Source organism: Oncorhynchus clarkii, chromosome 8 (genome assembly GCF_045791955.1).
Source record: "Oncorhynchus clarkii lewisi isolate Uvic-CL-2024 chromosome 8, UVic_Ocla_1.0, whole genome shotgun sequence".
Classification (NCBI taxonomy): Eukaryota; Metazoa; Chordata; class Actinopteri; order Salmoniformes; family Salmonidae; genus Oncorhynchus; species Oncorhynchus clarkii.
Genome location: NC_092154.1, coordinates 25872999 through 25894908, shown reverse-complemented (window position 1 = coordinate 25894908; position 21910 = coordinate 25872999). Strand labels below are relative to the sequence as shown.

At 43.1% G+C, this 21910-nt stretch overlaps 1 protein-coding gene across 3 annotated transcripts in view; it reads left to right on the top strand.

Moving 5' to 3' along the window:
* LOC139415196 (protein cornichon homolog 3-like) overlaps positions 1–21793 on the top strand; it is a 57968-nt gene extending 36175 nt beyond the window's left edge. Inside the window, exons 4-7 of one of the 3 annotated variants that reach the window (XM_071163097.1) lie at positions 5501–5613; positions 17201–17344; positions 17915–17943; positions 20296–21706. In XM_071163097.1, the coding sequence (XP_071019198.1) occupies positions 5501–5613; positions 17201–17344; positions 17915–17943; positions 20296–20315 (306 nt within the window). In that variant the 3' untranslated portion in view covers positions 20316–21706. Of the gene's footprint in view, positions 1–5500; positions 5614–17200; positions 17345–17914; positions 18241–20295 lie in introns of those variants that run through there. The other 2 variants (XM_071163098.1, XM_071163096.1) reach the window with 2 other exon arrangements.
* Positions 21794–21910: the final 117 nt, after the last annotated feature.

The following is a 21910-nucleotide window of genomic DNA, read 5'->3' as shown; positions in this document are numbered from 1 at the left end:
TACTATAGCTCTGTTTATCACCAGAGTAGATATAGTGGGCTATAGCTCTGTAGATCACCAGAGTAGATATAGTGGGCTATAGCTCTGTAGATCACCAGAGTAGATATAGTGGGCTATAGCTCTGTAGATCACCAGAGTAGATATAGTGGGCTATAGCTCTGTAGATCACCAGAGTAGATATAGTGGGCTATAGCTCTGTAGATCACCAGTGTGGAGTAGAGTAGTGGCAGTCGCTCTGCAGCAGCAGCCCTCTGTCATTAGCTCTGTGTGCTGTAGAGAGCCTGCCTCCAAGTGTTGCTCTGCTCTCCCTCCCAGGGAGCTGCCTCAAATCACACTTGAAAAGCACTTTGGCACTCCGGCCTCTTGAACTGTGGCTGGGTTGGGCAATCACAGGAGTCCCCTCTAATTGGCCGACAGGTTGAGCCCTGCCTCGCCACTGGCTAGTGTGTGTGTATGTGTGCCCTGGGGTGGTCAGATGTGGAAGACAGAGAGGGAGGAACCCTTCAGGGCTCAGGGCTCAGAGCCCAGAGACAGATCGCTGATCCTAGCCTTGCCCGGCCCAGATGAGCCCCAAGCTCCACACAGCTGGATCAATACTATACCTTCAAATGGCCCGGCAGGGTAGCCTAGTGGTTAGAGCGTTGGACTAGTAACCGGAAGGTTGCAAGTTCAAACCCCCAAGCTGACAAGGTACAAATCTGTTGTTCTGCCCCTGAACAGGCAGTTAACCCACTGTTCCTAGGCTGTCATTGAAAATAAGAATTTGTTCTTAACTGACTTAAATAAAGGTTCATTTTCTTTTGTTTTTAAATCAACACAGAGCATCAAGGCTGTTACTTTCCCCTCGTCGTTAGACTTACAGTATCATGTAGCTGTGTTGCTCCGTGTGCCTCGCAACCAAATCCTTTGTCTTCCATCATGTCACTGTTTTAGTCACGGTTGGTGTGATGACTGCTACTGATGTATGTGCTCACAGTGTTTTTTAGATTGTAGGTTGAATTTAGTTATGCAGAAGCCCTGTACATTAGCATGGGAGTGGTTCATAATGTTTGTCTGCATTCAGCAGGAGTTTAGCAAGCGACAGCGAGGGTAGGATTGGGACTTGATGGATGGGGGCTGAGAATAAGTGGGGGTAATAAAAAGTTTAGCGTGACTATTTGTATTTTAATGAGCATGGCGAAGTGTCGTGTTTATATATAGATCTGTTTGAGCAGCAGTTTCTCCATCACCTGCTGTTAAGGAGCTTCTCCACTGTGCTCCAATGTGTTTTTATGTTATTAGGGAGTATGCAGCTCTGTGAATAATGTATAATAGAGCCAATGCACATCATGTACAAGTCCAGGTGTTTCAGACAAGGCTCCAGTTGTACCTTTAGCTTGTTAAATATACATGAACGTGTGGAGGGCTTCACATCAAATCAAATCAAATCACATTTTATTTGTCACATGCGCAGAATACAACAGGTGTAGACCAACAATGCAGTTTAAAAAAATAAAAATAATAAAAGAATACCTATAAAACTAAATAAGAATAAGAAATAAAAGAGTGGTCTATATAATTAAAGAACAGCAGTAAAATAGCATTAGGGAATAGCATTAAGCCTACGTACAGTAGCTCTCGGCCGGTGCTTCTCTCCTTCTGCTTCCCTGAAAGCTTTTTTTATTTTTAAATCGTTACATATTTTAGAGTTTTCAACAGTGCACATCTGTGGCACTAAGGAGCACAAATCCTGGTATTGTTGGTATTGCCTAGGATAAAACCTCCTGTATGAGTCAAACATAATAACCTTAAACCCCTTTCCGTGTGTTTACACAAACACAGAGCTGGAAACAGGGCTTACACCGTGAGCATTCAGGACTCAAGACATTGTATTTATCTGCACTGTGGTGGCAATCGCATTGAATTTCAGGTTGACTACGCACATGAATACAACTACTAATCCTGTTGTATTACCGTATTGATATCCTTAGTCTTCCACCACTATGTGCCAAAATAATCAATGGGATACGCTTATGACTAGCACGCCTGACTCGTACCATAATCATATCCACAAAGTTCTCTAAAAACTATTCAGAGCAGACGCAATTTAAACTAAGGCTTTCATTTTTGACTTGACGCATTAACGTTTATTGGGTAGGCTCCTAGCGTCCTCCAAATGTTTTATTTCACACAGCGTTCATTTCACCAGATGAAAGATGGCGCTGACTTTTTGGGGAGAGAGACACTGTATGTGGCCCAGCTAGTGCTAATGACTACTCTGTAATCTCGGTACTCACTCTTTGTCAGACTCTAACCATGTTTGGAGCTCCGCTCTGATGACTAATAGCTGCTGAAGCTGGATTCATTAAAGTGACCGATGGCAGTTTGCCACCATGTGTTTGACACCACTCACTCAATATGGAAAGCTTATGTACAGTAATGCTATCAAACACATGACATGGCACAAGATCAGTGAGTAACGTTTATGATAATTGCCCATGTATATTTGCTCCCTGGTGGCGCAGCGGTCTAAGGCACTGCATCTCAGGGATAGAGGCATCACTACATACCCTGGTTTGATTCCAGACTGTATCACAACCGGACGTGATTGGGAGTCCCATAGGGCAGCGCACAATTGGTTAAGGGGTTGGCCGGGGTAGCCCATCATTTTAAATAAGAATTTATTCCTAGTTAAATAAAGGTTCAAAAAAACTAAAACATTTACAGGCTAGCCAGTTGCTCAATGACATTGTGAAGCCCTGTGGGTAATTGTTTGGAGCTGTCTATGATTGCCATATTTTACTGAGTTACAGTTCATATAAGGAAATCATATGACTGTGAATACAGATATGCCTATGTTGGTCACAGATACCTATAAAAGTAGGGGTGTGGAAAACAGGTCAGTATCTGGTGTGAACACCATTTGCCTCAAGCAGCGCAACACATTTATTTCGCAAAGAGTTGATCAGGCTGTTTATTGTGGCCTGTGGAATGTTGTCCCACTCATCTTCAATGGCTGTGCGAAGTAGTTGGATATTGGCGGGAACTGGAACACACTGTCGTACACGTTGATCCAGTGCATTCCAAACTTGCTCAATGGGTGACATGTCTGGTGAGAATGCAGGTCATGGATGAACTGGGGACATTTTCAGCTTCCAGGAATTGTGAACAGATCCTTGAATCATGGTGCTTTGCATTATCATGCTGAAACATGAGGTGATGGCGGCAGATGAATGGCATGACAATGGGCCTCAGGATCTCATCACAGTATCTCTGTGCATTCAAATTGCCATTGATAAAATGGAATTGTGTTCGTTTTCCATAGCTTATGCCTGCCCATACCATAACACCACCGCCACCATGGGGCACTCTGTTCACAACATTGACATCAGCAAACCACTCGCCCACACAAAGCCATACACACTGTCTGCCATCTGCCCGGTACAGTTGAAGCCAGGATTGATCTGTGAAGTGCACACTTCTCCAGAGTGCCAGTGGCCAACAAAAGGGAGCATTTGCCCACTGAAATCAGCTATGAAACTACATATAAACTACAGTCAGGTCAAGACCCTAGTGAGGAAGACGAGCATGCAGATGAGCTTCCCTGAGACGGTTTCTGACAGTTTGTGCAGAAATGGTTTGGTTGTGCAAACCCACAGTTTCATCAGCTGTCCTTGTGGCTGGTCTCAGACAATTCCACAGGTGAAGAAGCCAGATGTGGAGGTCCTGGGCTGGCGTGGTTACACGTGGTCTAAAACGACGTTGGAGGTGGCTTATGGTAGAGAGATTAACATTCAATTATCTGGCAACAGCTCTGGTGGACATTCCTGCAGTCAGCATGCCAATTGCATGCACCCTCAAAACTTGAGAGATCTTTGGCATTGTGTTGTGTGACAAAACTGCACATTTCAGTATGGCCTTTTATTGTACCCAGCACCAGGTGCCCCTGTGTAATGAATGGTGGATGGATTATCTTGGCAAAGAAGAAATGCTCACTAACAGAGATGTAAATAAATGTATGCACAACACTTGCGAGAAATAAGCTTTTTGTGTGTATGGAACATTTCTGGGATCTTTAATTTCAGCTCATGAAACATGGGACCAACATTTTACATATTGCATTTATATTTTTGTTCAGTGTATATTTAGAGCTCTATTTTAACTAACCCAACACAATGGTAAATCTAAACGCAGGCGGTAGCACTATAGGTTCAGGGGTGTGTCAGAAATATTTGTAATATTTTCACTATTACAATTATCCGCACACTTGCTGGTGTTGGCGCAAAAGGGCTGGGTTTTGATGAATTAACAAGTTGTGGGTGTGTCAAGGCTTGGTCCATGGCGAAATATATGGTTGCTTTAGGTTGTGTATTTACTGTCTTTTATGCATTTGCCTTTGATTCAATTCCAATTTCAATGTTAGTCCGTAATAGTTTATCAAAAGGCTTATAGAAACAAAATAACAAAATATAGACCTATCCCATCTTTGCTAAATTTGCAGTCATTGTTCTAAGTAATCGTATGACTTCAATAGCATTCACACTGATACGGGGGCAAGGCCTACTGTAAAATGCATTATGGTTGAGCATGGACATACCAAACATTGTCAATAAGCAAGATTCAATTCATTATTGATAAGGCCTAAAAAGAGAATAAATAATTCTAATCAAATTTTAAATAAAACTAAACAGGCTATGCCACACTTACAGGCATATTATTTTCTCCCCGTGGGCATATAATATTAAAACAACTCAGACTATGGAGGATTTAATGCACATCCAAAACCTGCATGGCTAAAATAATGTGGGCCTGCCTACAATTCATAGATTAAAAGGGAATGTTAACTCACTGTTTCACTCCTCTCAAACTTGATATTTTAATAAAGTTTTGGGGATTAAGATTTATTTCCAAGAAGCCTCTGGAGCCAAACTCTTTACTGACAGTCTTTTTGATTACTTCCATATTGCATTGGGTCAACAAAAAAGCCGCCATTGAGATGAGGGGAGGCTATGCTTGGTTGTATGTTTCTAAATACGAAGTATGCAGGCTTCAAGTCACATTAGGCTACTCTTTTTGTAAATGTTTTGTTTTATTTGTTTGTCTTTGTCTTTTTATTTCTATTTTCATTTGATTTTTTATTTTAAATTTTTATTAACAACAAATCAATACAAAAAGTACATGAGGACATTAGGCTACTCTTGTTCCATAGGCTGTGTTTCCGCTGTCAAAATTCATGCCATAACCAACTGCGTTACCGCTAAAAACCAGCTTTTAGCACTTCCTGTCTTAAAAACATGACCCGTAAATAGCCAAACCTGGCGTTAGGGCTGGAAAATGCGAGTGCGCCAGTTTTTGCATGACGAACTGTGTTAGACACAAAGCACGGCCTTAACGCCATGTCAAATGGTGATGAATAATCTGTGAATGAGAAGATTTGATGTGAAATGACCTCTCTCAAGAGCATTTCACTTTCCCTCTTACCCCCCCTCTCTTCCGTTCTCTCTCCTTCCCTCCCTCCCAGTTGGTGCTTCCAGAGTATTCTATCCATGGGCTGTTCTGTATCATGTTCCTGTGTGCCCAGGAGTGGCTGACAGTAGGCCTCAACATCCCTCTGTTCTTCTACAACACATGGAGGTAACTATCGAAGCTAGACTAGTCTTTTCTTGTCTTTCTTTCATTTTGTATGATGCCATTAATTCAGTATGGTGCCCAGAAGATAAGCACTTATTTATGTATGTAGGTATTTTATTATGTATGTATTATATTATATGATGTATGTATTATATTATGCATGTGTTATATTATGTATGTATTATATTATATGATGTATGTATTATATTATGCATGTGTTATATTATGTATGTATTATATTATATGATGTATGTATTATATTATATTATGCATGTATTATATTATATGATGTATGTATTATATTATATATGTATTATATTATGTATGTGTTATATTATATGATGTATGTATTATATTATGCATGTGTTATATTATGTATGTATTATATTATATGATGTATGTATTATATTATGCATGTGTTATATTATGTATGTATTATATTATATGATGTATGTATTATATTATATTATGCATGTATTATATTATATGATGTATGTATTATATTATATATGTATTATATTATGTATGTGTTATATTATATGATGTATGTATTTAACGACTGGAGCATTTGTAATTTGACAGACAGGCTGTGAGTGACTTTGGTTATGACGCACTGAAATCTCACCTTGAAAATTGGTCACCTGTCAAGGCGTCCTCCCATTAATATGTTGTTTTCTCCCTTCTTTGGGCTTGTTGTTGTTTCGTTATTTGATGTGAATCACTTGCAGAACTCTGTGATTGTTTTGCTCAGCCAGTTAAAGTTACGCAGCAGCACTCACTGTTTCATTAATTGCAGACTCTGCCAGATGCCCAGTGGCTACAGATGCTGTTTTCTCTACACATCTGAGGGGAGACAGGGAGAGGGGGGGGGGGGGGGGGGAGAGAGAAAGAGAGGCACAGAGACAAAGATAGAGGGATGAAGAAATAAAGAGAGTGATACAGAGATATGGGGGAGGGTGACCCACAGCAGCTACAGATCTATCCATTTCTGTTTTCCTTCCCAGTGAGCACAGCTGATGCCTGATGTCTTCAGCGCGTCCCCCTCCTCTCCTCACCATCAGCCCCCACTGGCTCTGCCTCTGCCAGCCTCTCCTCCCCACCTCCACATGCAGCAGGGGCTCAGTGACACACAGGATAGTAGAGAGGTTTAGATGTAGGTTTAGCAGCAGCAACACACTGGAATGGAGCACCACTACCTGTGTAGCGGAGATAATGTACATACTGTACATGCCGATGTAAAGCAGTGGCTACATTTCTGAGAAAGACGTCTCAGTTTAAGGCCAATTCCAAAGCTTCATCAAAAGAGGAGGCTCATGGTTCTCACCCACTTCTATAGACTTACACAGTAATTATGAATACTTCCGGAGGACGTACTCCAACCTATCAGAGCTCTTGCAGCATGAACTGACATGTTGTCCACCCAATCAGAGAATGTATCTTGTACCGAAAGCATAACCTACAGCTAGCTAGCACTGCAGTGCATAAAATGTGGTGAGTAGCTGACTCAAGAGAGAGAGAAAAATAGTTAAACAGTTTTGTACAAATTCATTTCTTCCTAAATGAAGGGAGAGAAGTACAGAGAGAAATACAGAGATTTTGTCTTTTTTTCAGTTTCACTTACAGTACTTAGCTAGCAAATGCAGCTAGCTAGTTTAGCCTACTGAAACACCCTGCTCAAACAGCTATGTGTCACGCCCTGACCATAGTTTACTTTGTATTTTCTATGTTTTGGTTGGTCAGGGTGTGATCTGAGTGGGCATTCTATGTTACATGTCTAGTTTGTCCAGTTCTATGTTCGGCCTGATATGGTTCTCAATCAGAGGCAGGTGTTCGTCATTGTCTCTGATTGGGAACCATATTTAGGTAGCCTGGGTTTCACTGTGTGTTTGTGGGTGATTGTTCCTGTCTATGTGTTTTCACCAGATAGGCTGTTTAGGTTTTCGTTACGTTCATTACGTTCTTTATTTTGTAGTGTTTGTATTGATTCGTGTTTTACGTTTGTTTATTAAAACATGGATCGCAATCGACACGCTGCATTTTGGTCCGATCCTTGTTCTACCTCTTCATCAGAAGAGGAGATAGAAGAAAACCGTTACAGAATCACCCACCACAAAAGGACCAAGCAGCGTGTCAACAGGCAGGAGCAGCGCGAGGAGACGCGCAATAAGGATTTCTGGACATGGGAGGAAATCCTCGACGGGAGAGGACCCTGGGCTAAACCAGGGGAGTGTAGCCGCCCAAAGGTGCAGCAGGAGAAGAGGCAACAGGAGCAGCCCAAAGAGGAGGTATGGACATGGGAGGACGAATTAGAAGGAAGAGGACCCTGGGCTCAGCCAGGAGAATATCGCCGCCCCAAAGAAGAACTGGAGGCGGCGAAAGCTGAGAGGCGCAGATATGAGGAGGCAGCACGACGTAGCGGATGGAAGCCTGAGAGGCAGCCCCAAAAATTTCTTGGGGGGGGGCTAACAGGGAGTATGGCTACGCCAGGTAGGAGACCTGGGCAGACTCCCTGTGCTTACCGGGGGGCTAGAGAGACCGGACAGGCACCGTGTTATGCAGTGGTGCGCACGGTGTCTCCAGTGCGGGTGCATAGCCCCGTGCGGTATATTCCAGCTCCGCGTGTCTGCCGGGCTAGATTGAGCGTCGAGCCTAATGCCATGAAGCCGGCTCTACGCAGCTGGTCCCCAGTGCGTCTCCTTGGGCCGGCTTACATGGCACCAGCCTTGCGCTCGGTGTCTCCGGTTCGCCTGCATAGCCCAGTGCGGGCTATTCCACCTCGCCGCACTGGCAGGGCGACCGTGAGCATTCAACCAGGTAAGGTTGGGCAGGCTCGGTGCTCAAGAGCTCCAGTGCGCCTGCACGGTCCGGTTTTTCCAGTACCACCTCCACACCCCAGCCCTCCGGTAGCAGCTCCCCGCACCAGGCTTCCTGTGCGTGTCCTCGGCCCAGTACCACCAGTGCCAGCACCACGCATCAGGCCTACAGTGCGCCTCGCCTGTCCAGCGCTGTCGGAGCCTTCCTCCTCTCCAGCGCTGTCGGAGTCTCCCGCCTGTTTAGCGCTGTCAGAGCTTTCCGCCTCTACAGCGCTGCCGGAGTCTCCCGCCTGTTCAGAACTGCCAGTTAGCATAGAGCTGCCAGTTAGCTTAGAGCTGCCAGTTAGCAAGGAGCTGCCAGTCTGCAAGGAGCTGCCAGTCTGCAAGGAGCTGCCAGTCTGCATGGAGCTGCCAGTCTGCATAGAGCTGCCAGTCTGCATAGAGCTGCCAGTCTGCATGGAGCTGCCAGTCTGCAAGGAGCCGCCAGAGCTGCCTGTCTGCAGGATGCCGCCAAAGCTGCCAGTCTGCAAGGAGCCGCCAGAGCTGCCAGTCTGCAAGGAGCCGCCAGAGCTGCCAGTTAGCATGGAGCAGCCAGGGCCGCCAGTCAGCATGGAGCAGCCAGGGCCGCCAGTCAGCATGGAGCAGCCAGGGCCGCCAGTCAGCATGGAGCAGCCAGGGCCGCCAGTCAGCATGGAGCAGCCAGTCAGCATGGAGCAGCCAGTCAGCATGGAGCAGCCAGAGCAGCCAGTCAGCATGGAGCAGCCAGAGCTGCCAGTCAGCATGGAGCAGCCAGTCAGCATGGAGCAGCCAGAGCTGCCAGTCAGCATGGAGCAGCCAGTCAGCATGGAGCAGCCAGAGCTACCAGTCATCATGGAGCAGCCAGTCAGCATGGAGCAGCCAGAGCTGCCAGTCGACCAGACTCTTCCAGAGCTGCCAGTCGACCAGACTCTTCCAGAGCTGCCAGTCGACCAGACTCTTCCAGATCTGCCAGTCGTCCAGACTCTTCCAGATCTGCCAGTCGTCCAGACTCTTCCAGATCTGCCAGTCGTCCAGACTCTTCCAGATCTGCCAGTCGTCCAGACTCTTCCAGATCTGCCAGTCGTCCAGACTCTTCCAGATCTGCCAGTCGTCCAGACTCTTCCAGATCTGCCAGCCGTCCAGACTCTTCCAGATCTGCCAGTCGACCAGACTCTTCCAGATCTGCCAGTCGACCAGACTCTTCCAGATCTGCCAGTCGACCAGACTCTTCCAGATCTGCCAGTCGACCAGACTCTTCCAGATCTGCCAGTCGTCCAGACTCTCTCAGATCTGCCAGTCGACCAGATTCTCCCAGATCCGCCAGTCGACCAGATTCTCCCAGATCCGCCAGTCGACCAGATTCTTCCAGATCTGCTAGTCGACCAGGATCTGCTGAAACCGCCAGCCAGCCAGGTTCTGGTAGTTTCTACTACCTGCCTGGGCTTCCTCTCAGTGCTGAGCTTCTTATCAGTGCTGAGCTTCCTCTCAGTGCTGAGCTACCCATCTGTCCCGAGTTACCTCTGTCCCGAGCTGTCCCTCTGTCCCATGTTATCATTGTGGTGGGTAACCTATTTAGGGACGTTTAGGAGGGGGATTAAAACTGTCATGGAGTGGGGTCCATGTCCAGCGCCAGAGCCGCCACCGCGGACAGATGCCCACCCAGACCCTCCCCTATAGGCTCAGGTTTTGCGGCCGGAGTCCGCACCTTGGGGGGGGGGTACTGTCACGCCCTGACCATAGTTTACTTTGTATTTTCTATGTTTTGGTTGGTCAGGGTGTGATCTGAGTGGGCATTCTATGTTACATGTCTAGTTTGTCCAGTTCTATGTTCGGCCTGATATGGTTCTCAATCAGAGGCAGGTGTTCGTCATTGTCTCTGATTGGGAACCATATTTAGGTAGCCTGGGTTTCACTGTGTGTTTGTGGGTGATTGTTCCTGTCTATGTGTTTTCACCAGATAGGCTGTTTAGGTTTTCGTTACGTTCATTACGTTCTTTATTTTGTAGTGTTTGTATTGATTCGTGTTTTACGTTTGTTTATTAAAACATGGATCGCAATCGACACGCTGCATTTTGGTCCGATCCTTGTTCTACCTCTTCATCAGAAGAGGAGATAGAAGAAAACCGTTACACTATGACTATCCAACACAACACTGGAACTCTTCCAAGTCAAGGCAAGCGTTTGGTTTGACTAATTTATTGCCACCAGGGCCCGCCGGTGTAACTGCTTACTGTACACTGTAACGTTACTGCATGATTGTAGTGGGTTTACTAACGCGTTAGTTCTCTTAGCTATGCTGACTATTACGTTACTTTAGCTAATATGGTGACAACAATGTAGGCTGTGTGTAGCGGTTTGGCTTGGAAAGGTTTTGTCACCTGGTCACATACAGCTGATGTGTTGTGCATTGAAGTCCACAAGTGAAGGGAAGAAGTGAAAGGAGGAGAGCGCATAACGTAGATGCAAGAAGGAATACAACATGGCTATGAAGGAATTCAACGGGGTGTATTCAATCTTTCCGATTCTGTTGAAAAACGTTTCACAAAGAGAAGCAAACGGAACAAAACGGGGATAAACATACCTGAATTTATCCAATAGAAACTCTCGTTTGCAACTGTTGGACTAATGATTACACCCACTATCAGCTGGATGCAGGCAACAATGTGCAAGGTGGGATTGATTTCACTGTCTATCCATGTGTCACTGTCTGTCACATCAAATTTGTCTCTCGACCTGTGTGCAACTACGTTGTAAGCTTTCATTCATAGGCATGATGGGTATAGGCAAAATTTGAGTATCATGTAGTAGCCTAAACCTATGACTGTTACATTGAGCTGGGTCATTGGAATATGAATGACAGCCATCCAATATGATGTAATAGAAATAAGGCCATGGTCATAAAAAAAAAAATTGTCATCCTAATCTGAAACGGCACTGACCGCCACTGTTCTAAATGGTACCAGATAGGGGTTATTAAGCTTGTAACCATAGCGTAACCCTTTTTTGGTGCTATTGAAGGTTCAATAAAAAACCACGCTCATAAGGTTCTAAATGGAACCTGTATGTTGCTATAAAGAACCCTTTCTTAAGGTTCTATAAAGAACCATACTATTTATTTTCTATATAGCACCAAAACCAGTTCCGCTATGTTTACAACCCTATTTGGGGCTATATAGAACAATTATTTATGGTTCTTTATATAACCTTTATGGAGAAGGGTTCAATAAATAACCTTTCAAAATCTTAAAGGTTCTTTGTAGATTATTTTGAAGAACCACACAGGTTTTTTTTTATTCTGGTCAGACATATTATATTGTTAACATTAAATTCTTATTATTGTGTTCATTGACAAGTTGAATCAAGTGAGCTATCTCTGGAACAGCTGGGGGTCCCTGAGGAGAGAACCACTGACTGATTTAGTCAACTGTTCTCAATTGACACAAGGCCATACATGAGTCTTTCACAAGACACCGTCACTGGCCATAGTCATATACTGTATCATTATCACTTGTACACTTCGGTGCACAACACAACAGCTGTCTGTGACCAGGTGAAGAAAAAAAAACTTCATACCATAACCGCTACACACAACCTACATCATTGTCACCATATTAGCTAACATCATAGTCAACATAGCTACAAGAACTAACGCGTTAGTACACCCACAATCCAACCCATGTGTACAATCACACAGTAGTGTACAGCAAGCAGTTTAGCAGTTACACCGGAGGCCCCCGGTGGCAATACATTTTTAAAACCGAAAGCTTACCTTGAATTGGAGGTGTTGGATAGCCTTAGCCAGCTAGCTAACATACGTATCTTTTTGAGTCAGGATGTTGACCAGGCAAAATTAGCTAGCGTAAGTGAAAGTTTAAAAAAAAAACTTTTTGAGTCAGCTACTCACCATATTTTATTCACGGCAGTAATAGCTAGCTGTGGTTTATGATTTCAGTACTAGATTAATTCTCTAATCCTTTGATTGGATGGACAACATGTCAGTTCATGCTGCAAGGAAGATGTCCCCCGGAAGTCGTCATAATTACTGTGTAAGTCTAAGGAAAGGGGGTGAGAACCATGGTTTTGTATAGGTTTTGTATTGAAGTCAATGTACCCAGATGAGGACAGAAGCTAGTTGTCCTCCGGGGTACACCATGGTGCTACCCTACAGAGTGCTGTTGAGACTACTGTAGATCTTTAGTGCAAAACAGTGTTTTAATCAGTTATTTGGTGATGCAAATATATTTAGTATAGTTCTATCTAAGAAGGATAACTTTCTAATGTTTCACAATTTTTTTATTTTATTAAATTCACTGAGTAGGATGGTCCTCACCTTTCTCCTCTGAGGAGCCTCAAATGTAATATAGTATAATAAGTAACAGGATAACACAACACATTAGTGGAATGACACATTCACTCACTTTTGAGCAAAAAGAGCTGTATGCAAACCACACCCCAAAATATTGTAATGAGCTGCCTCCCCTACATTTTAAAAGAGCAAATAAACATTTTGTGAACTGTAAAGAACCATTGAAGAGCTCAAAGGTTTCTTTGTGTTATTATGGATCCCCATAGAACTATCACCCTTCCAAAATAAACTTGAGGAATCTTCTTTTTGTGTGTGTGTACAGTAGAAGGGATCCCGCTCTCTGTGTGTTTTGAGCTGAACACATGCTTTAGCACACATACTGTACAGACAGCTGCTCCCTATCCCCCACCATGGCCCCCTCACTGTCACAGAGAGGGATGTCTTTCTACAAACCTCCATGTGGGTCCCTCTCTCTGTGCCTGTAGCTCATGCTACCGCAGGTGCTGTGGAGCCCCACAATCAGGTAGAGTCAGTCAATGTGTTGTAGAAATATAGGCCACCCCACAGCAATGAGTTATGGTGTGCTGTGAAATAGGGCACTACTGTCTCAGGTGGTGCTTGTCCTAACAGTAGAGGTACTATATGATGCAAATGTGTTAGTGGAGTGGCTTACCAGGTGGTAGTAGTAAGAGTACTAGTAGTGGGTTGAGATTCAGGTTCAGCTGGGTTTTGCATGTGTTACAAGGTGCATGAGTAGAAATGGAATGGGCAGAATGGTTCTGATTTTGTATCATTTATTTTTGACTAACCTTTATTTTATCAGGTACATTAAACTGTCTGGCAAGACATTCTCTCACACATTCTCATTTACAGCAATCTTGTTCTACATGAATTTCAAAAGCCCTGTCACAATTTATTTAATAGTCTGTCTAGTACAAACGACTTATAAATCATTACTGAATAGTTTGTTAGTCATTAGCAAACTATTGGTAAATCATTATAAACCATGTGTTCATGTATCTATTAACATAATTAAATACATGTACAGTGCCTTGCAAAAGCATTCACCCCCTTGGTGTTTTTCCTATTTTTTTGCATTACAATCTGTAATTGAAATAGATTTTTTATTTGAATTTCATGTACTGGACATGTCACAAAAGTGAAATGTAAAAAATTACTTGTTTAAAAAAAAAAGGAAAAGTGGTGTGTGCATATGTATTCACCACCTTTACTATGAAGCCCCTAAATAAGATCTGGTGCAACCAATTACCTAGAAGAAACATAATTAGTTAAATAAAGTCCACCTGTGTGCAATCTAAGTGTCACATGATCTGTCACATGATCTCAGCATATATACTGTTCTGAAAGGCCCCAGAGTCTGCAACGCCACTAAGCAAGGGGCACCACCGAGCAAGTGGCACCATGAAGACCAAGGCGCTCTCCAAACAGGTCATGGACAAAGTTGTGGAGAAGTACGGATCAGAAAATTTGAACATCTCACCAAGAACCATTAAATCCATTATTAAAAAATGGAAAGAATATGGCACCACAACAAACCTGCCACGGGAGGGCCGCCCACCAAAACTCACGAACCAGGCAAGGAGGGCATTAATCAGAGAGGCAACAAAGAGACCAAAGATAACCCTGAAGGAAATGCAAAGCTCGACAGCGGAGATTGGAGTATATGTCCATAGGACCACTTTAAGCCGCACACTCCACAGAGCTGGGCTTTACAGAAGAGTGGCCAGAAAATAAATAAGCGAACATGTTTGGTGTTTGGCCAAAGGCATGTGGGAGACTCCCCAAACATATGGAAGAAGGTACTCTGGTCAGATGAGACTAAAATTGAGCTTTTTGGCCATTAAGGAAAACACTATGTCTGGCACAAACCCAATACCTCTCATCACCCCATGAACAACATCCCCACAGTGAAGCATGGTGATGCCAGCATCATGCTGTGGGGATGTTTTTCATCAGCAGGGACTGGGAAACTGGTCAGAATTGAAGGAATGATGGATGGCGCTAAATACAGGGAAATTCTTGAGGGAAACCTGTTTCAGTCTTTCAGAGATTTGAGATTGGGATGGAGGATCACCTTCCAGCAGGACAATGACTCTAAGCATACTGCTAAAGCAACAGTTGAGTGGTTTAAGGGGAAACATTTAAATGTCTTGGAATGGCCTAGTCAAAGCCCAGACCTCAATCCAATTGAGAATCTGTGGTATGACTTGATTGCTGTACACCAGTGGAACCCATCCAACTTGAAGGAGCTGGAGCAGTTTTGCCTTGAAGAATGGGCCAAAATCCGAGTGGCTACTGTGCCAAGCTTATAGAGCCATACCCCAAGATACTTGCAACTGCAAAAGGTGGCTCTACAAAGTATTGACTTTGGGGGGGGGGGGGGGGGGGGGTGAATAGTTACGCAGTAGTTCTGTGAATAGTTACGCTCAAGTTTTCAGTTTTTTTGTCTTATTTGTTGTTTGTTTTACAATAGAAAATATTTAGGATCTTTCTTACATACAACATACAACGCATGTTGTATAAATCAAATGATACAACCCCCCCCAAAATATTTTTTCCCCCCAGGGTGTAAGGTAACAAAATAGGAAAAATGCCAAGTGGGGTGAATACTTTCGCAAGCCACTGTACCTACGTACAGTGCCTTGCGAAAGTATTCGGCCCCCTTGAACTTTGCGACCTTTTGCCACATTTCAGGCTTCAAACATAAAGATATAAAACTGTATTTTTTTGTGAAGAATCAACAACAAGTGGGACACAATCATGAAGTGGAACGACATTTATTGGATATTTCAAGCTTTTTTAACAAATCAAAAACTGAAAAATTGGGCGTGCAAAATTATTCAGCCCCCTTAAGTTAATACTTTGTAGCGCCACCTTTTGCTGCGATTACAGCTGTAAGTCGCTTGGGGTATGTCTCTATCAGTTTTGCACATCGAGAGACTGAAATTTTTTCCCATTCCTCCTTGCAAAACAGCTCGAGCTCAGTGAGGTTGGATGGAGAGCATTTGTGAACAGCAGTTTTCAGTTCATTCCACAGATTCTCGATTGGATTCAGGTCTGGACTTTGACTTGGCCATTCTAACACCTGGATATGTTTATTTTTGAACCATTCCATTGTAGATTTTGCTTTATGTTTTGGATCATTGTCTTGTTGGAAGACAAATCTCCGTCCCAGTCTCAGGTCTTTTGCAGACTCCATCAGGTTTTCTTCCAGAATGGTCCTGTATTTGGCTCCATCCATCTTCCCATCAATTTTAACCATCTTCCCTGTCCCTGCTGAAGAAAAGCAGTCCCAAACCATGATGCTGCCACCACCATGTTTGACAGTGGGGATGGTGTGTTCAGCGGTGTTGCTTTTACGCCAAACATAACGTTTTGCATTGTTGCCAAAAAGTTCAATTTTGGTTTCATCTGACCAGAGCACCTTCTTCCACATGTTTGGTGTGTCTCCCAGGTGGCTTGTGGCAAACTTTAAAATACACTTTTTATGGATATCTTTAAGAAATGGCTTTCTTCTTGCCACTCTTCCATAAAGGCCAGATTTGTGCAATATACGACTGATTGTTGTCCTATGGACAGAGTCTCCCACCTCAGCTGTAGATCTCTGCAGTTCATCCAGAGTGATCATGGGCCTCTTGGCTGCATCTCTGATCAGTCTTCTCCTTGTATGAGCTGAAAGTTTAGAGGGACGGCCAGGTCTTGGTAGATTTGCAGTGGTCTGATACTCCTTCCATTTCAATATTATCGCTTGCACAGTGCTCCTTGGGATGTTTAAAGCTTGGGAAATATTTTTGTATCCAAATCCGGCTTTAAACTTCTTCACAACAGTATCTCGGACCTGCCTGGTGTGTTCCTTGTTCTTCATGATGACCTCTGAGACTATCACAGTGCAGGTGCATTTATACGGAGACTTGATTACACACAGATGGATTGTATTTATCATCATTAGTCATTTAGGTCAACATTGGATCATTCAGAGATCCTCACTGAACTTCTGGAGAGAGTTTGCTGCACTGAAAGTAAAGGGGCTGAATAATTTTGCACGCCCAATTTTTCAGTTTTTGATTTGTTAAAAAAAGTTTGAAATATCCAATAAATGTTGTTCCACTTCATGATTGTGTCCCACTTGTTGTTGATTCTTCACAAAAAAATACAGTTTTATATCTTTATGTTTGAAGTGAAATGTGGCAAAAGGTCGCAAAGTTCAAGGGGGCCGAATACTTTCGCAAGGCACTGTATATGCATAACCATGCATTACAATTCCTACAACCTTTAATCATGTACAACGTAATCATACGAATCATGAACAGTCAGATGTTTCATGTGTCCCCCTACTCATCCTCCATCTCTCCATTCTTCCTTTCATCTTCCCCTCCATCCCTCCGTCTCTACGGGTCAACTACCCCTCGTGTGTCGTGTCCCTATTCGGTAGGTACTTCCACAGCCCCACAGACACTAAGGAGCTCCTCTACGACCCAGCCTCGGTCATGAACGGGGACACACTCAAGTTCTGCCAAAAAGAGGCCTGGTGCAAGATGTCCTTCTTTGTCCTGTCTTTCTTCTACTATCTCTACTGGTGAGTGACGATGGCACTTTCCACTGTGTTGTTTGGTAATGTGTTAGGATTTCAGACAATGATCATCGTTCACCTCAGGGACTATCAACTATACACAGTACATCTAGCCTAAGTAGAGTATAGTTGTTATTCCTCTTGTACATTTTTCCGATGTTTAGTACAGGCCTTTACATGCTTTTACAAGCATGATATGTGCATATTGTTTTGTATTGCTAGGTATTATTACTGCACTGTTGGAGCTAGAAGCACAAGTATTTCGCTGCACCTGCGATAACATCTGCAAATCTGTGTACGCAACCAATAAACATTTATTTGATTTGATTTGACCAGGGATGGGGTCAATTCCATTTCGGTTTAGCCAATTCAGGTAGTGATTGGGTAATTTTCAATTCCCGAACTAAAACGCTTTAATAAAACGTTTTCATAAACCCATTCATTTCATTGACTAAGTTGAAATGGAATGGAACCCACAGTCCCTGGAGTACTCGTGACCTCTCACCAGAAGCACAGGGGTTTTTTCAATTGACCAATCAGAAGTGTTGAATGTGACTCTGCTCCTCTCGCCTGTAGCGTGTACTGGACCGGACCTTCCCCTAGTAGTGAGTCTCTTCAGTGGGTTTGTCACCTCGTGATACTGACCCCCTCACTGCCCCACGGTGCCCTGCCCCCTGCATACACCACCATACCACCCTGTGAATCTTTCCCTCTCTCTCTTTCTCTTTCTCTCCCCTCCTTTCTCCCTCTCATTCTCTGTTTCTCCTCACTCAGCGATACTGTAACACTAATGGACACAGCCTTTTCTGGAGAATGGGCCTCCTCAGGGAGATAATCTTTAACCCCTAACCTCTGACCTCCATTACTTCAGTCCCCCCTGACCTACTGGTGTTTGTTACAGTGGAGGTGGTCACTCTGATGTAGTCCAATATGGAGTCCAATATAACAACCGACCTCCATTGTTTAACCTTGATGAGATGTGCATTTTCTCCTGATGTTTAACCCCTGCTATGGATGTTATGTACTGTAACTGAATATGAATGCTTCCCTCTTTGTCTAATAAGTACCACTCCTAACTTGTTCTCACCCACTTCTCCACTTGTCTTTGGCATGATCTCTAACTCTTCCTTGCACGCACACACTTCCACTTACACACACACTTACACACACGCACACACTCACACTTACTGTACACACGCGCACACACACTGTTGAAGCTATTGAGCATCAGCTGAATAATGCTCTCCCACTCACAGATTGATGGGAAATCAAAGATTGACTCTGGAGGCCTAATCCTCCCAATTACAATGGCCAGGTTTGCTTCGGTTCATTAGCCCAAAAGCCGTTTAAATATAATGGAACAGGAAATTACTACGTGGCTCTGATAAGGAAGCAGAGCTCTATATAAATGTTTATGACAAACCCTCAGTGAGGAATATGCTATATTTGCCTGTGGAAGCCAAGCTACTGGGTGAATTGAAACAACCTCAATGACAGAGAGATGACAAGCTGACAGCAAGGACATATGTAGCATCTCTGTCTACCATGAATAGCAGTCTAAAGACGAAATGTGATGTCATTCACATCGTATGCCGTAATGTGATGTAATGATATAATGTTATGTTAATGCAGTGTCAAACTGAATGTAGATTCCAAGTACAGGGCTTGAAGTTTTTTTTTTACAGTACCAGTAAGTGGGAGATCCAGTAGCTAGAGAGTGTCTGTTCCACACATCTCCTCAGCTGTTGTTCAGCTTGTTGTCTTACTGTTTGGTGCAGTGTTGAAGACCAGACTTGGTCTTCATCAAGTGACCAGGTGATTAAACCAGTCTTTTTTCACCTAACAGCTGAGTAATAATGGAGATGTTTGTACGGTAGAATAGGCCCAGTGATCATGTGATGAGCTACGATTTGTAGATACAGGCTACTAATTAATCTAGCTACAGCTCTGATGGGTGATGGAGCCTGGGCATGATGGAGGTCATGATCTGTCTAAGCTGCCTCTGGGTCCCCTGCGTATGACACCTCCAGGCCACCATACGTATTGTGCGTCCATTATATTAGGAAACATGGATATTGATAACCCAGACAGACAGGTGAACTCAGGCTTCACCACAGCAGCAGGGATTAGTGTCTCACTGGCCAGAGGACACCAGACTGAATGCAAATTTCTCCATTTGGGAGAAGCTAAGTGATCATGATTAGTTTAAGCAGTAAATAAGCTATTATGGTACAGTTAGCTAGGAAGCTGAATTATTTTAGAAGATGTTTATTTACCTAAGGCTAAGAACAAATGTTAAGTATTGGCATCTGGGAGATCTAGGCTTGTCTGAGCAGCTCACAAAATGTTATTAGACTAACATGACTAATAGTTTGTAAAGAACAAAACTCTAGGACTGTCCTTACTTTATTAAACCATCAAATTGTATATTTCATGAGCAGTGTTGTCCCCGCTAAGACATAGACATACCTCTTAGTTCGAGCCCAGTTCTCCAAATGAATATTAAATATTACAATTTGGTTTATCGACAAGCTTAATCAAGCATAACTGCAGCGGCCTCACATCAATGTCTTGCTTATTTATTTGCTTGTGTTTTGAATAGGCAAAATGTTTATCCTTTGTAGTTGAGAAGGCTATATGCAGAACATTAAAGGGCTCTTTTAATTGCAACTTCAAATAAAGAAACACAAACAAATATCAGTGAATCTGGCAGGCACCCAGGCATGGGTCATAAAAAAGACTGAACACACTACTATACCACACATGGGTTAATCAGTTGTTTCTGAGACACTTTTAACATACACTTGAATGCTTATTAATTCCAGTGGATCAGTTTTAAATGGGATCATTTTTGGTACTGTTGATAGTTTTTGTTTTTACGGTTTGGTCCAATCATGTACTGTTGTCTCAGTCATTGATTTGTTATCTTGTGTTTTTCCTCCTCTCTTGTCTTCCAGTATGGTCTACTCCTTGGTAACCTCATAACAGCAGAACTCTCAGTATTTGAGCCATCCTCCGGATATCAGAGACTGTTTTCTGGAATTCAAACTAGCTAGCACAAAAACCAACTTTGCAGCAAAAAATAGCACTCTGGGTCACAACTTTTCTGTTTCGTCAGAAGGACAGTCGGTGGGTCTGGTCTGGGGGGAAGGGAAGAATTTCAGCTCCAGTCCCCATTGTCTCCTCAATGTATGTAAAGGGACATTACTGTTTACAGTTCTCTATAGGTCAAAAGTCCTTTATGAGTCACAGTGACCACCATATCTACTTTTGTCCGTCACTGCCCGGCTAATGTCTGTACTTACAGCCTGTCCTGTCCTGGAGAAGTACAGTAGCATCACCACTACCGTAGTAGGGTACACAGTAGTGTTTGCACAGTTTGTCTCAGGCACAGCACATAGAAACACAGCACAGCACATTCGTGTTTGTCATCGGGACAAACAGGTCTTCTTCTTCACCCATCTGCCCTTAGAGTCTCACCGATAGTAGCTTCTTCTTCACTGGTGGGAAGGGGAGATGACACATCCTGTACAGAGACATGGTGAACCTTCTGTTCAGGGACAAGGAAACCGGGTCCGCGAATGTTGCATTTTTACCTGCTGCAATACAATACATGGCCTGTGTGTTTATATACATTACATACCTGTATGTGAATGGCTTTTGTGATATGTGCATTTTGTGTATTCTTAACAAAATCATTTCTAATGGAAATATGATTTACGAAGAATCATATACAAATGGAATATTGTGTGATTCTCTGTGGTTGTAGTGTTGTTATTTGGTAGAGAAATTAAAGCTTGTTTTTAGAACTAGAAAATAAGTAATTCTTTGCACAGTAGTGTAGGCCTATATCATTTTCTTGCCAAATATTTGCGATGTTTGGTTGTGTTTCAATACTCTATAGTCTACCCAAATGAGCAAAGGTATCACTGTTTCCATAATGGACAGAATGTGGTACTTATTCATTCACTTAAATTATTCATAGTCATTTAAAATGAATTGTTTCCCTTCACACTTTGTCCAAAATACTTTTCTGCAAATATAAGTGAATGGCATATCAGCCTCCACTGTAAGATGACTAATATATCAACTGAACGACACTGTTAATGTTCTAACTACCCCCTCTGTCATTACCATTAGCTAGCAGATGCTGCCAATAATGAAACAGTGTCTGAAAACAGCTATGGACTTCAGAGCTTTTGGCAATGCTGTTTCATTTTATTGTCTTTCAGAGAATTCATTGAGAATTCAATGCTGTCGGTTTGCCGCATAGTTCGTAATCATGCATCTTTGCGCAGAAGTTTTGCATTAACCTTTACTCAAGGACAAGACAGGAATGCCCATATTGTTGTTTTCTTATTTAAGAGCATTTTGTATGTTTGCTGTGTATGTGTCAACCTAAGATGAATTTAAATAATTGTTTATGAAATAAAGTATGACTATTTTAAAATGTGACATCAGAGGCTTTCTCTTTTTGACATTTAATGTTTAAAAAAAATCCTGTCATGGTGTAGGTTTTTGAAATGGATAAAGGACTATAACCTATATCTGCACACATGCATTTGTTGTTTC